This window comes from Cololabis saira, chromosome 6, assembly GCF_033807715.1.
Source record: "Cololabis saira isolate AMF1-May2022 chromosome 6, fColSai1.1, whole genome shotgun sequence".
In the NCBI taxonomy this organism is placed as follows: domain Eukaryota; kingdom Metazoa; phylum Chordata; class Actinopteri; order Beloniformes; family Belonidae; genus Cololabis; species Cololabis saira.
Window position 1 is genome coordinate 13,633,259 of NC_084592.1, and position 16,084 is coordinate 13,649,342.

Genomic DNA, 16,084 nt, shown 5'->3' on the forward strand with positions numbered 1-16,084 from the left:
CACAGTGGGCGGAGCAACGCCCTGTAAGGGCCGGGGGGTTGACGGGGCTGGACTGACCTCTGACATGACCCTGCCACAGGAGAAGTGAGCCAACACGTACTGTAGGCCCGCTATCCGCTCAACTTAAGGTAAGGCACAGATTTTCTCCACTTCATTGCCTGTCATTGCTTAGACTGTAAACATTTTTCCTACATTCTCCTTCTACATTTGTACTTTTACCTCGAATCTAGACGAGTCGTGATTTTCCCACCAGCTAAAGAAATGATCTACAAATCATATCAGGATTAGTTTGAATTTGAGGGGATGAGCAGCTCAATGAAGTGCGAGGCATATCTAAGCCCGTGTTGTGGACACAAGTCTGGGTTTATTGGCGTACACCAAATACCAAACACGGGCTTTTCTAGAAGTTCACCTGAACAATGTGCTCTCCGCAGCCATTCAGCTGCTATAAATGACTGACACCTTTCACACAGGACACAAGCTCCCCATAATCATTCACCTTCACTGAAAACAGAATATAAAACTACATTTAAAAGATAAGACTCCTCTAAAGGAAGTTAAAATTCAGCAGTGCTGTATGGAGGGAAATAAATGACTGAAAAAGAAAAATGACCAACTCCACTTGTAACCTTTTTTCACAAACATCAAATGGAGCTTATAAAACAGACTTTTACTCAGGTTTATACTGCCCTCAAGTGTTTCTAGATAGACGCTACTTCCAGAGGATTTGAGCTTGAATACAGTGTACTTTACGCAATCATTTCCAGTCACCAAAAAATAAACGATAAACTTTTCTTAATTTTGTTATAAATTAATAAAGATATTTTATATTTGATTCACAGAATACAAGACTGTCTTTAAGGCTAGGGGAAAATGTCAAACAGTTGCTTCTCTGAAATATTGGTCATTGCTTGAATTATTATTATTGTTGTTTGCAACTTCATCATTTGTTGTTAATATAGTTATTACTTTTATTATTTTTTTTGTAATTAATATTTGTTGACAGTGATTAATGAAAACCTTGAAAGGCAAAAATTTGGTCAAAATGAGAAAACTGAGTAACATGTGAAATGATTTCTGGAAAGTTTAGAATAAAAGATGAAACATTATTTAATTTCCACACTTTCAGTAAAATAAGTATCTTAATTTTGTTTTGCACAATTTCATGTTTAGACTGAGATTTGTTGTCAAATATCACCAGACTGTAATTAGCTGACGAGGCCGATGGCTCATCGTTCTTTGAAAAGACCAAGTGATGCAACTTTCAGAGCTTTAGAAACGCTGAAACCCGCCAGGCTTTGTCCAAACCGCCTGGACACCTGCACAAGCAGCTGGCTGACTCCATGAAACAATAGAAAGAAATGAAGTTGATGCCCTCAAAGCAGAAAAGGACGATAAGAAGAAATAATAGCTGATTGTTCAGTTCGTAATGTAATTAGAGGATCTTGAATTCTCGCTTTCTGAATATGGAGTTGAATACTATATTTCTGTCGAAGACCAAGGTGTCTCTGAGGCAAAACCAATATTTCCTTTAGAGCTGATACTCTGACTTATCAGATGTCCCCAGCAGGAAGTAGAAAATGTTATTCTGGAGATTTAGCGTATCATCAAAGACATTTCCAAAATATCGTTTTCAATAAAATCTTTGAATCTTCAATCTTTGAATCTTTGAAAAACATGGGTTGGAGAGCCAGTTTTCTTTTTCTGATGGGTCATCCTTGGGGCCCGGTGGGCAGGTTTGCTGTTGTGGGGGGTTGTAGCAGGCGTGCTTGGGTGGCTCTTGCTGACGTGATACCTGGCGTCCCGGGGGATCCAGATGTGGTGACCCCTACAGCTGGGGGCTGGTGTGGGAGATTCTGGACTCTGCCCTGTGGGTCCAGCTCCTGGTCCTGGGGGGTACAGGCAGTGCCCCTCATGGGCCAGCAGGCAGGGGTTGGGACTGGTGGCCCTCCCTCCCCACCCATGGCTGGTGTGTGTGTGTCTATTGCGAACACGAGTTGTTGCTGAACTGTTGTTGGAGATCAACATCACAGCTTTATGTATCCCATTCAGCTACAAAACATCATACACTTATTTACACACATCACACCACACTATACACACACCAATGCATTATTAATAACACACAACATCCACCACTCATGTCTTTGTCTGTCTTTCAGTACATCACTATCTGTGATTTTAGTCCTCTTTAACAGAATCTGTCTCAGGTCCTAATAAAGTCTGTTAGATTAGACTGGTAGGACGGCTGGTGGAGCTTCACTCTCCTTTGCCAACCTCAGCACTGACCCGCCATATACTGTATGCAGACATTTGGGGGGAAAAGGTTATAAAGGCTCATTAAAGCCCTGTTTAAATGCCTTCAGGAGGGTTCAACAGTCAGTTGTACGATGCACAACATAGCCTGATGTTGGAAAAAAACACACAAATGCTAAAGATGAACAAGGAACAGCTTCTACAACAGGATAACAATCCTACACATGGCTTCAAAAATTAAAAATGGACCACCACAAGAGGTACGAGCTGAAGGTTTTGGTGTGGTCCCTCCACGCTGGAATCTGTGGACAGACCTCAAAAGATCATAAAAGTAATTCTTAATTTTACACCATTTTATTATTCTGTTTTTTACTCACTTACTGTTCAAAGTAACAGAATATTTTTAGCAAATCTTTGCATGCCACTATACATGAATTGTGAAAGATGAAAGAAAGAGATTAAAGGAATAAAGGCAGCAGTAGAGTTAATTGTAGCAGAGCTGAATATTTTTGTGTTAAGAACCGGGCCTCATTTATAAAATAGTGCGTAAGATTATTACTAAAAGTGTGCGTGTGCTCAAAAGCCGAAAATGGCGTGCACAAGAAACAATCCTGATTTAGAAAACTGTGTGCACGCACACCTGCACACAATGTTCACTTTATAAATCACAGTCCAGCTGGAAGGTTGCGCACGTGAATTCGCCTCATACCCCGCCGAGGTGTCCTACCTCGGCAGAAAATACTACCATACGATCCTCGTTTCTTTTATCTCAGTTTCTTTTTTTTCAAAGGCTTTTTCATGCAAATAGACTATTTAACAGCAGGAAGTCAGAATGTGCTTTGGAGGAAGAAAAAAAAAGTAAAATCACGCTTCCACATAGATATTGGCAGGTAGGATGATTTGACAGATGAAAATACCCCGTCAGATCACGCTTCCACATAGACATCAACATGTATCTATGTGGAAGCGTGAAGTATATCATTTCATCCTACGGGTAGGACGATTCGCAGAGGTAGGACAACTCGGCAGAACACCTGACTGGGTGTACATGGATCTATAAGTCTGATATGTGATGACATTAAAAGTATGACATGAATCTGGCTTCATTTCACCACCTCACCGCCTGCGTCGCCAGTTCCCCAAATCTTCAAAATGTTCCTACGGGAGGGTCAGGGTTGGCGTAAAGATACACACATTTTTCCGTTAGTTTTTTTTTTTAAACCCAACCTTTGCGTAGAAGGTGGCGTGCGCATCTTTCAAGCCCTGTTTTGTGCGCACGCAAGCTTTATAAATGCGGCCCCAGAAGCGTAGTCGAGCTTAGATATCAGAGCCATCATCTGTAGTTGTGGTACCCATAGCATTAATGCAAATGTCTAATGTTGGCATGTTAATGTGGGGGTTGTTATGGAAGTAGCACCAACATACAGCATCATTAGCTCTGTTAATAACAACACTCCTGGTCATCAGAAGCTGATAGATCTGATTGTGCTTTCTGTTTCTGCTGTTGGCAGTTTACAGGTACTGATTCTGGCAACAGTGAAGACGTTCTGCTGAGAGACAATGGGGAGCTGTAACCGGTGAGTACACTGTAAAAGCTGAGCAGACATCATCTGCTCGCTCTCTGACTGTCTGTATGCTCAGAGAAAAGACTTTATGAAGTCTTGGCAGGGCAAGAAATTGAGTTTACAGACATGTAGAACAAGAGAAAGCTAATAGGTTTTAGGTATCAACACATAAATAATATGTACCTTACAGTGTCTTAAATCTATATGCAACATTTGGTGAACAATACTATAAATATTAGAGCATGTCATTATTTCTCAAGTAAAACTAAACAAAATTGTAGACGCAGTGCCTGACCTAAGGACACCGTTTCTGCTTTCTGTGTGCACACATAAAATTTGACAAGTAATCTCTGTCACAGCGCTATTCAGGGGACGGGCTATTTGTACCGGAATATTTATATAAAGTATATATCGGCTCAAATTCATTTAACAGCACAACTGAGCATTAAAATGATGACAGCAGTGATGGCTAAGATTAGTCTGGCCAGTCATACTTATTATTTTCTCTTGAATTATGAGAATGTCACACAAAATGATGTGTATAGGTGAAGAAGCAACATTTACATTCATGGGATATTGTCTCTTCCTTGACAAGAAAGAAAATAAAACAAGTGGTGGTAGAAGTAGTAGCAGTAGCAGTAGTAATAGTAGTAATAGTAGTAATAGTAGTAGTAAAAAACATGTGCACCTGCGCAAAAATCAATAAACAGAGAAATTGGAGGCAAGTAGAAGTGACTCGTATGACGCAAGCTTTGCGGAAAAGTTGCGGAGAGCTAGTTACAACGGAGCCACATAAACGGCATCACAAAATGTTTCCACTCAAACTTCAAAAATGATTGTTTACAGACAAAATAAGCTATGGTAGCTTATTTTGTTGTTCTTTATAATGTGTGCAAGCAGATGTTGAACAGAAGAGGTCCCAGGATGGAACCTCCTCAACATCTCCAGGTTGAGGAGGTTGTGCCTCACTGCCTCCTCAACCTGGGCCTTGACCTCCCAGGATAACGCTGCACCACACGAGGGAGGAAGGGTGACCTGGGGAGGAGGAGTGTCTGCGAACTAATGGGACAGGGAGTCGTTTTTTTGATTCTTAGAACCGGGTCTGTAAGACAAAGTAAATCTAAATCCGTTAAAGAAATGATACCATCGAGCTTTTGTCGGGGATGGAGCTGCTTTGCCAACTGCAGATAGGCGAGATTGTGATGATCGGTCCAGATCAGCAAGGGCACCCCGGTCCATTCCAACCAATGTCACCAGTGCTCCAAAGCCAACTTGACCACCAATACGTCACGGTCTCCCACACGGCCATTTAGTTCGCTGGAGTCAGACGCCGAGAATAGAATGCATCCTTGTGGATGTAGGTGTTGGGTTTCAGTGCCTTGCTGGGACAATACTGCCCCTACTCCTGTGTCAGAGGCTTCAACCTCAACCATGAATTAACGAGCGGGATCAAGATGTAGAGGGACTGGAGCGTTGTGGACAGGTCTTTCAGATGTGTGAAGGCTGCGACTGCTTCCGGTGACCAACAAAGGGGACAGACGGGGAGGTTAGACTGGTCTAAGGAGAAGCAATGCGGCTATTTCCAGGAACTAACCGACAGTAGAGGTTCATTAATCCCAGGGAGCGTTGGAGCTGTTTTAATAGTTGTGGGTACAGGCCACTCCGACAGCTTTGACTTTGTTAGGGTCTCCATCAACCTGACCACTCGAATATGTATCAGAGGAAGATGGAACTCTTGTGGAAATCACATTTTTCAGCTCTCTCTCTCTCTATACAGGACTGTCTCAGAAAATTAGAATATTGTGATAAAGTTCTTTATTTTCTGTAATGCAATTAAAAAAACAAAAATGTCATACATTCTGGATTCATTACAAATCAACTGAAATATTGCAAGCCTTTTATTATTTTAATATTGCTGATTATGGCTTACAGTTTAAGATTAAGATTCCCAGAATATTCTAATTTTTTTAGATAGTATATTTGAGTTTTCTTAAGCTGGAAACCATGATCAGCAATATTAAAATAATAAAAGGCTTGCAATATTTCAGTTGATTTGTAATGAATCCAGAATGTATGACAGTTTTGTTTTTGTGTTTTGTATGCATTACAGAAAATCACAATATTCTAATTTTCTGAGACAGTCCTGTATATATAAAAAGCTGGAAACTATATTTGATTACTCGATTGACCGGCTATATTCAGTGCTAACAAACATTTCGAAATTTACAAAAAGCATTTTCATTACACTTTTATGAATAACCGGGTTATCAAATCGCCCGAGAAAACAGATAGATAGATAGATAGATAGACAGACAGACAGACAGACAGACAGACAGATAGATGAGTTTATGCTCTGGCTAGCCTCACGTTGAACGTGACAATAACGCGTCCTGTGATTGGATATCGATACTTACTGCTTTGAGCGACGGCAGTGGGCGGGTCGGGGAGACAGCCGTTTTGGTGAGCGCAAACATTTGAATGATTTTATAGTATTTCGTTCGTATCAAATCCAAAATAACGAACTAAAATAACAAATATTCTGAAAATGGAACTGAAAACTCTTGCCCTTGTGCAGTGTATGTAAATAATCTGCGCATTTGTCGCAGCTGTGGTTGTTGTACTCAAACAACAGGTCGCAGAGAGCCGTGACGTCACGTTTTGACAAAAAAAGTTTTTCACAAGAGACTTGTTTATTTTGTCGCTGTCGCCAAAGTATGGCCGTCTTGTTAGTGTCTTTCTAATATTACACTGCGATTTTGCAATTTACTGTACACTGTATATTCTTTGTGGACTCATTTAATAAAACCTTTTGGAAAGTTAACTAACTAACTAACCCAAGTGGCTCTTAAAAGGAAAGAAGATCCGCAAAAGAATGTAGATGTATACCGAGCCCTGAAGTTCAAAATAGGTCCTTGTAAGAAATTGTGATCTTACTTAATTTTCAAAAGTCTTTGGATTTTTAATGCAATGCAAGTATGATATTTTTAGGGTTTTTTCTGCTGTCTATTATTGTTGTGAATACATCCTGCAGCTCTATATAGTCCTAAAATGACCTTGTTATTTATCCAATAACCAGTACAACACAAACATAATTTTAAACCAAAAATGAATATTAAAATAATTTGAAAATGAATATTCCCATGGAAGCAGTCTCGGTATGCCAACCAGTATAATCGTATGTACTCATGTAAATATATTACATGTGGACCACAGAGCACTGTTCCAGGCGCCTCTTGTCCTCATTATAGTCGGAGTCGCCATCAGCACATTTTCAGCTTATGTAAAAACAACAAAAGCATGGGGTCAACCTCAGGACACATATACTGTCAGTGGCTAGTGGTCTGAAGTTTGATTCTGATTAAGTCGAAAGCACCACAGTGGACATGAGGAATGACGTTGGCACATTGACAACACTGGGAAGCTAAAAGTAAATCAGTTGGCTTTTCTGCTCACATGCCAAGTGTGGAAGCCTGGCTGGTGAGTTACTTATTGATTGACCTCCATTTGCTGGTAGAAGGTAAAGTCTCCACTGTGTTGAGCCTTCAGAGCAGCCTCAGACCTCCATAGGTGTCGTGCCTTTGAGTGGCAGAGATTGTTTTTAATAGAAACTTCAGTCATTTGTGGTAAGTCATAGAACTTTTCTTGATTGTGTACTCCTTTTACTCCAAGAGGGAAGCGGCAAAATGTTTTACCTGATTAAGCGAGCTCAGGCTGGTTTTGGCAAGGAAGGGGAACAAACAGTGTCATCATACGATTTGAATAAACATAAATTTAGCAATTAAGATTCCGTTTAAAATCTTATTGGCCAGGATACATGGTGAAATGCTCTAATTTTCTGTTACGTTTATCTAACCGGAAATGCAAGTAAAGAAAGATGGTTATCAACTTGTTTCTCTGGTGTTTTATTGTTTCTGTGAATATCATAACACTGAAACCAGTTACATTCTTCTCCAATACAGGGAGAAAGTTCAGTGTGCAGAGATGGCTATGGTATGCCTCACAGACTATGAGGAGTATGCGAAGGCTAATCTCTCAAAGGCCACATGGGATTATTATGCAGCCGGCGCAGATGAGTGCTGCACCAGGGATGACAATCTACTGGCTTACAAAAGGTACGACGGGAAAAATAAAGTGCACCCAATCATTCATGGAAATTGTATATATCCACATGTGAAGTGTTTCATTGTGCTGTACCACTTATGACAGATTTAAGGATAAACTTTAAACAAATATTCCATCCACAGACATTGCAACAGTAGTGCTAAAATGTAAAAGGAAAAGAAAAGGACAACATTTGTAGCCCAGCAATCTAGACGTACTGCTGGCACATTTAAAGGGGACCTATTTTGAAAACAGGTTTTCTCATGCCTTAACATATATAAATTGGTCTCCCCTCAGCCTTCCAACTCAGAGAAGGAGGAATGCAGCCAAATTCTGCAGTGTCTGTACAGCCGCCCGGATGAGCCGTCCAGTGTGATGTGACTTCTACAAGCCGTTCAGATTCGGTGCATTTTCGTTACGATACCAAAATGCAAACCACGCCCACAACTATAAAACCGTGTAACTGCATGCGAGCGTCCGTCTATCGCGTAGCACTGCGTGACATCGGACGCTCTCTGTCCATCTCCCTCCAGCAGCTGCTACTTTATTGAGGTTTTTGTAGTGAATGAGGAGGAATCATAGAGATAACTTCTCATTTCAACTAACTGGATCAGCCGTTCCTCATCCATGACTGTTTCCTACAGCGCTTTCAACCGGCTTTCAACACGAGCGACAGGAAGAAAATAGAAGCAGGGCGTCCGACAAATGTTCTGCTGCGTCACTGCATCGCTGCGTCGCTGTGTCGCTGTGGCCAGTTAGGACAGTCCAATAGAAAATAAAGCAATGGAATCGCCCATAATTCAGGCTTAACTCCGCCGGCCGGAGCTTCCGCCATTTTTTCGTAGCGGTGTATCGCATCATTCAGGCAGCCAATCAGCACAGAGCCTCATTATCATAGCCCCGCCCACTCAGAATCCTGCATAGAGAAGGAGGTTAGAGACTGGGAAGATAAAGACTTGGTTTAGAGGCTGAATTTCTAATTTATTTAGCAAAATCAATCAAAAGCTTGTTTTTAAGACATTCAAGGCCTGTTTAAAATAGGGATTAGATGCCATAATAGGTCCCCTTTAAATTTGTTTTGCAGGTTCATCCAGTTTCTATCTACTGGACTTCATTAAATATGCCCAAAGGTCACGGTGAGCCAATCAATTTGTAGAGAGAGTATCTTTACACAGGGACGATAAAGTGGGGACGTAATCTGAATGTAAACAGTGTAGATGGCTGCAGCAGGGGATCAATGGCCTTTTGAATCCAACACCAACAGTTAAAGATTCAGACCTTCTCCTCTGAAACTGAACAAAAGACAGCACTCAAATCCTTCCTTAGCAAGGGAGATGTATTTTCTATTTGCTGACAGGCTTCTACAAAAGTTTAGTTTACTCCTCTACACAACAATCTCCCGTTGACTCATTTCCATCGCTCTGAATCGTAGACTGTTTACAACAAAGGATGAAGCATTAGATCACGAGATCCATCGGTTCCTGAAGACCAGTTTTGAAGGCTCTTTTTCTTTGTGCAGGGCTCAGCCATGTTGCTGGAGAACCCGATGGGGATACACAGTATGTCAATCAAAGTTAGATTTGCTCCCAGCTCCTTCAGCCCAACCCCGCCGAAAACATCTGCAGAGCTGCCGTCAGAAATTAGCAATATATAAGCAAAAATGAAGTTGCATTTAGACAATGCTGGGTGCTTCGCTAAATGCCGTAGGAAGTGATAACGACTAGCCATTGGCTGAGCTGACTGTCAATCAATCATAGAAATAAATTTTATGCTTTATATAAATTCTCCTGCCGTGGTACAAATTCACCCCCCTCAGAGTTGTCATGGATGTGAAATCAAACGATTGGGACCAAAACAGTTTTTTGAAGCAGGCTGTAAATATGTTTATTTCTTCACTAAAGTTGGATATTTTAACTCAAGAGTCAATGGAGACCAACACTCTTTTGCAGCCAGCCTCTATCGGTCAGTCGAGGAACTGCAACCAATCTTAGTTCTGCATGAGCGTCAATTCGGACGTAAGATGGTTGGTGCTTGCTCTGAATATGTCACCTTGTTTATTGCTGTTGTTGGTCGCAGCATTAACCAACAGCGTCCAAAGGCAGTTTGATAAACAACCGTTGGTAACTCTCCCTGGATGGGTAGGCCCGACGGATCGTTTTCAGACCCTACATCTTTCTATAACATCAGGCTACAACATTTCATAAAAATAGCAATACAATATCAACATAATTAGCACAAAGAAAGCAAACAATATTCACAAAAAGCAATCACTAAAGCATTTCAATCTGTCAAACGGTTTTTGCCCATTTTTTTTCTTTTGTAATGTCCTGTTTTCTGAACTATTCTGTTTGAAATGTTGTATGACCTGTTTTGCAGCTGTTTCCTTGCTATTGTTGTGTTTCATTGTTGGCGCTGTGAGATCATGGTGAGTCTTGGTCCACAAGAACAAAATGAAAAGACGGTAATTTAGTTGGCACTGTGCTGACAAACATGCATTACCATTGTTTTTTAGAGTTTCACATTGGTTTTTAAGTTCAACTATGAAATCAGGATTGACAGAATATGGTTTTAATGCTCTTTGTGTCCTTATTTGATCTGCGGAGCTGCATGTCAAATGAGGACAGAGCCTTTGTGGACTTTGCAGGGCTGTAAATGATCGTTGTTGTTGTTTTGTGTGCAGTCACGTGTGTCATTGTGATGGCCTAAATCACTAACAGGCGGCTAAATTTTATCCAGCATCTGTGCCCTACGGTTCCTCTACCCCTCCATCATAACAAGGAAACTTCTTTTGAAAGTTGCATCACTGCTGGGATAAAGGGTCATGAATGTCTGTCTCTATTAGCAGTTTTTCTCCTTTCTCCGGTCATGCATTCTAGCTGGGAGGGAATTCATGAAAATCGTGCACTTGGTGACAAGTTTTTGATATTTGGCATGGTGTTAGGTATGGACATAAGGCTTTCAAAAACCACTGCAAACAAATCGGGACGCCCCCCTAGTGGCCGGTTTGCAGAAAATTAAAAATGAATCAATAAGCGAGGCGATAGAGGCGGCCTTGTAGGTTTTAGTGAGTTTTAAATATGCACAGCTGATGTTTTTTGTGTGTTATTTGAATAGAATCCTATTCTTTCACTGTGACTTAGTTTATGTTCATCTTAAGCCTGAATGAAGGCCACTGTTCTCACCAAATGAGATTGACACTACAGCGATAGTGACCTGTCCAATAAACATAAAATTGCATTCCTTGGGGGGGAAAATAGGGGTCTAGAGCCCTATACAATATTTCTATGCGACTTAATTCATAGAGATAGAGTTTTTTGGGCAAGAAATGACCTTGAAAATTAAATTTGACCTTCAACATGACCTTGAAATAGGACATTTATCTCAGAATTGAATTCCTAGCACCAAAAAAGTTGTGAAAGTGACAATATACAACAATCTAGGACTAAGAGAAGCTGAAATACGACCTTTGGTCTTTTCGGCGGGTGACATTTAGAATATTTCTGCAAACCGGCCACTAGGGGGACGTCCCAATTTGTTTGCGGTGGTTTTTGAAAACCTTATGTCCATAGTACAGTACATAAGGTTACTACTAAGGTTAGTACATTACTAGGTACTATTAGTACCTAACACCATGCCATTGCCAAATATCAAAAACTTGTCACCAAGTGCACGATTTTCATGATTGTTGACATATTCCCTCCCAGCTATTCCTCTCAGCTTTTCTGATGTCTCCATAAAGACGGATGGCTTGCTGTATCTCATACTCTTGGTCACTCACTGCGTATGCTTTTAACTATGATTTTTTTTTTTTTTTTTTTGATGTGATTGTGTTAGGTAAAACAATTGTCAAGTCCTGGAAAGCAACCACTGTTTTCTCTACTTGCCAGTGGCTGATTTTATTCTATAATGGGAAACATTTTACAAGATTTAGCTGCTGTTGTGTTTTGTAATTTTTGCTTGGGATTTACAAATTACAGAGGCTGAAATGAAATGTTGTAGGAGTTCAATAAATAAATAAATAGAAAAGAGAAAGTTCAGTGACATAATGTTGCTTGTGGATCTAAAAAAAAAAACCTCTTAAATACGTAAAATAAAAGTTGAAGTGATAAAATTAAAAAAAAAAAGGAAAGGCTGTGTTTTATCTGGACATAAACTACTCGTCATAATACGATGGGCATCGCCTCGGCATCTTTTGGTGTATGTTTTAACGAGAACCTTTTTTATATTTGATTTCTAGATCATTATGAGAACATAGTCATGTCAAGCATTTCATTTGTGACATTTTATTTGCACGTTATCAGTTGATTTACAAGTAATTATGCACATACTGACATACTTTAAGAAAAATGCATACTTGGTGCTAGAACGCCTGCACAAATAAATTGCTTTTTTTCTTTCAGCCCTAATTCAAATTTTCATAAAATGACTTCATTAAATCTATTTTCTGACCCCCATTGCATCTTTTTCCTGTTACTCTTTACATCCCTACTTCCCTAGGATCCGTCTGCGGCCTCGTATCCTTCGGGACGTGTCAATGAGTGACACCCGCACCACAGTTCTGGGGACAGAAATCAGCTCTCCTGTTGGGATCGCTCCCACGGCCTTTCACTGCCTGGCCTGGCATGAAGGAGAGGTGGCCACAGCTCGGGGTGAGGACTGTCTGCACATCTGGGTGAACATCTGTTAAGGCAGATGTGAATCAGAGGGAGATGTCCGCTGCAGTTTCCTATCATTCTGTTTTCTTTTCCTATCTCTGGGTTTCTTTCTTAGTAACTAAATGTATGCTTGAATTTAATGTATTTTTTTAGACTATATTAAGATAATAATGTAGGCAACACATACGTCATTTCATTTAAAGTAAAATACGTGTGTAAAAGCATTGGTGGTAGTACTCATAGTAGCCGCTAGATGGGAGTGTAGAGCTTTACAATACTTTACATTCTTTTACAGGGGTCGTCAGTTGTTATCCTTATACAGGACTGTCTCAGAAAATTAGAATATTGTGATAAAGTTCTTTATTTTCTTAATGCCATTTAAAAAAACAAAAATGTCATACATTCTGGATTCATTACAAATCAACTGAAATATTGCAAGCCTTTTATTATTTTAATATTGCTGATTATGGTTTACAGTTTAAGATTAAGATTCCCAGAATATTCAAATTTTTTGAGATAGGATATTTGAGTTTTCAATATTAAAATAATAAAAGGCTTGCAATATTACAGTTGATTTGTAATGAATCCAGAATGTATGACATTTTTGTTTTTTTAATTGCATTACAGAAAATCACAATATTCAAATTTTCTGAGACAGTCCTGTAAATGATGCCTCAAATCTAAATTAATCCTTACCTAATTAGCTTATTATTTAAAGTGTAGTCCAATTAGCTACGGAGATAAAGGCACCAGACCCTTGTTTACACTCTGATTCCTGTCAATTTATTTGATGTTGACTGTCTGGAGAATGCAAAAAAAAAAATAATAATAATAATAATAATAATAATAATAATAATAATAATAATAATAATAATAATAATAATAATAACCACAGCTGGATGAAATAGGTATTGAAGCATGCAAAAAAGGGGGGGGAAAAATCTACATTTAGTGTTGACAGTAATAACTTTGCCACACAGCCGCCGAGTCCCTCAACACCTGCTACATCACCAGCACGTACTCCACCTGCTCTGTGGAGGAGATCGCTGCAGCAGCGCCCAACGGTTACCGCTGGTTCCAGCTCTACGTGTACCGGGACAGGAAGCTGTCGGAGCAGATCGTGCAGCGAGTGGAGGCGCTGGGCTACAAGGCCCTGGTCCTCACCGTCGACGTGCCCTACACGGGGAAGCGCCGCAATGACATCCGCAACCAGTTCAAGCTGCCGCCGCACCTCAAGGTCAAGAACTTTGATGGCGTATTCCTGGTAACGGTAAGAGCATATTTTCCTAAATATATAACGGTAGAAAAGGAGAAAAAAATTCAAAAATGAGACTTAACAAATTAAAAATAAGGAGCAGATTGCTTTTCTAATTTGGTGAAACTTTAGAGAGAAAAATTTATACGAAGTAGCTACATTATTTTCGCCAGAAATTATGTTTGAGTGGTGAAACAGTCACTTATATAGTCTAAAAAATCTATTTGAACTACCGTATTTTCCGCACTATAAGGCGCACCTAAAAGCCTTTAATTTTCTCAAAAACCGGCAGTGCGCCTTATAATGCAGTGCGCCTTATATATGATCATTACGGTAATTTCTGTTACTGTAGTCAGGGGGATTGTGGGTAATGTAGTTGGTGTCGCCGAAGTAATGGTGCTAAAAACGTCAGGAATCGTCACAGACGTTCAAGACAACTGCAGCGACGCTGACTCGCATAATGGCGACTGTGACGAGACGGAGCAAAGCTGGTTTTTATTTTGTTAATAAAGTTTGACATACGGTACTTTTCTTGCTTTTTTTTTTTTGCATTTGCTGTAGGATTTTGTAGCATTTCCTGCAGCGCAGCTCCATCAGGTAGATACATAACTCAACCCCTGCCACTATAGTACGGTATTTTACCATATATTTAGTGCGCCTTATAATGCGGTGCGCCTTTTATATATGGAAAAAAGTTTTTAAATACGTCATTCATTGAAGGTGCACCTTATAATGCAGTGCGCCTTATAGTGCGGAAAATATGATAACCCTCAGAGCTGCCCCATTACAGTAATGATTATCCAAATGTCAGACGGACGACATGTCGTAGCTAATAGGAGCTGCACTTGCACCACATGCACCCAAGCAGGAGACCAGCGACCCGGAGCAGTACGGGATACCGGCCAACACCTTGGACCCGTCTATCAGCTGGAAGGACATCTACTGGCTGCAGTCCATCACACGCCTCCCCATTATCATCAAGGGCATCCTGACCAAGGAGGATGCGGAGCTGGCCGTGGAGCACGGCGTGCAGGGCATCGTCGTGTCCAACCATGGGGGCAGACAGCTCGACGGGGGCCCGGCCTCGGTAATGGAAGCCTTCATGGTTCATTACTTTACACCTGACTGACAGCAGTGACAAGGTCAGGTTTTAATATAAATAAAATAGGTTCTGAAGCGGGTGGTTGTAGAATAGTGTCTGGATTTCATACAGTGATGAGCTGCCAAAGCAGCTGTAGCAGAATTACAGTGATTTAACATGGGGTTTGGAGAGTACACCTACTAAAACTACCATTATTGTAGTTACTAAAGCAGCAGAATTACACAGGCTGAAATGAAATGTTGCAGGAGTTCAATAAATAAATCAATACAAAAAGAAAGTTCAGTGACATAATGTTGCTTGTGGATCTAAAACAAAACCTCTTAAATACGTAAGATAAAAGTAGAAAACAGAAACAAAGCACACCCAAAGAAACAAAGAACAATAAAAATAATGTAGTGCATCTTATATATTTTGAAGTGATAAAATAAAAACAATTAGGAGAGGCTGTGTTTTATCTGGACATAAACTACTCGTCATAATACGATGGGCATCGCCTCGGCATCTTTTGGGGGATGTTTTAAATCAACGAGAACATTTTTATATTTGATTTCTGGATCATTATGAGAACATAGTCAAGTCAAGCATTTCATTTGTGACATTTTATTTGCACGTTATCAGTTGATTTACAAGATATTATGCACATTCTGACATACTGTAAGAAAAATGTATACTTGGTGCTAGAACGCCTGCACCTAATTGCTTTTTTTCTTTCAGCCCTAATTCAAATTTTCATGAAATGACTTCATTAAATCAGAAAACAGAAACAAAGCACAGCCAAAGAAAAAAAGAACAATAAAAATAATGTAGTGCATCTTATATATTTTGAAGTGATAAAATAAAAACAATTATCTGGACATAAGCTAGTCGTCATAATACGATGGGCATTGTCTTGGCATCTTTTTAAATAAAATAGGTTCTGAAGCTGGTGGTTGTAGAATAGTGTCTGGATTTCATACAGTGATGAGCTGCCAAAGCAGCTGTAGCAGAATTAGAGTGATTTAGCTTGGGGTTTTGAGAGTTCACCTACTAAAACTACCATTATTGTAGTTACTAAAGCAGCAGAATTAGTACCAGGGACAGTAATGTGAAGCGAAACATGATCATACTATCTAAAATGAAATGGGTCTTCTTAGGTGTTACTTTTCACATC

The 16,084-nt window shown here is 40.0% G+C and overlaps 1 protein-coding gene across 3 annotated transcripts in view; it reads left to right on the plus strand.

Annotated features, from left to right (window-relative positions):
• Positions 1-16,084, plus strand: part of hao2 (hydroxyacid oxidase 2 (long chain)) — an 18,316-nt gene continuing 2,232 nt past the window's right edge. Inside the window, exons 1-6 of one of the 3 annotated variants that reach the window (XM_061723315.1) lie at positions 1-128; positions 3,768-3,833; positions 7,781-7,933; positions 12,420-12,571; positions 13,558-13,847; positions 14,698-14,919. In XM_061723315.1, the coding sequence (XP_061579299.1) occupies positions 3,817-3,833; positions 7,781-7,933; positions 12,420-12,571; positions 13,558-13,847; positions 14,698-14,919 (834 nt within the window). In that variant the 5' untranslated portion in view covers positions 1-128; positions 3,768-3,816. Of the gene's footprint in view, positions 129-3,767; positions 3,834-7,305; positions 7,445-7,780; positions 7,934-12,419; positions 12,572-13,557; positions 13,848-14,697; positions 14,920-16,084 lie in introns of those variants that run through there. The other 2 variants (XM_061723316.1, XM_061723317.1) reach the window with 2 other exon arrangements.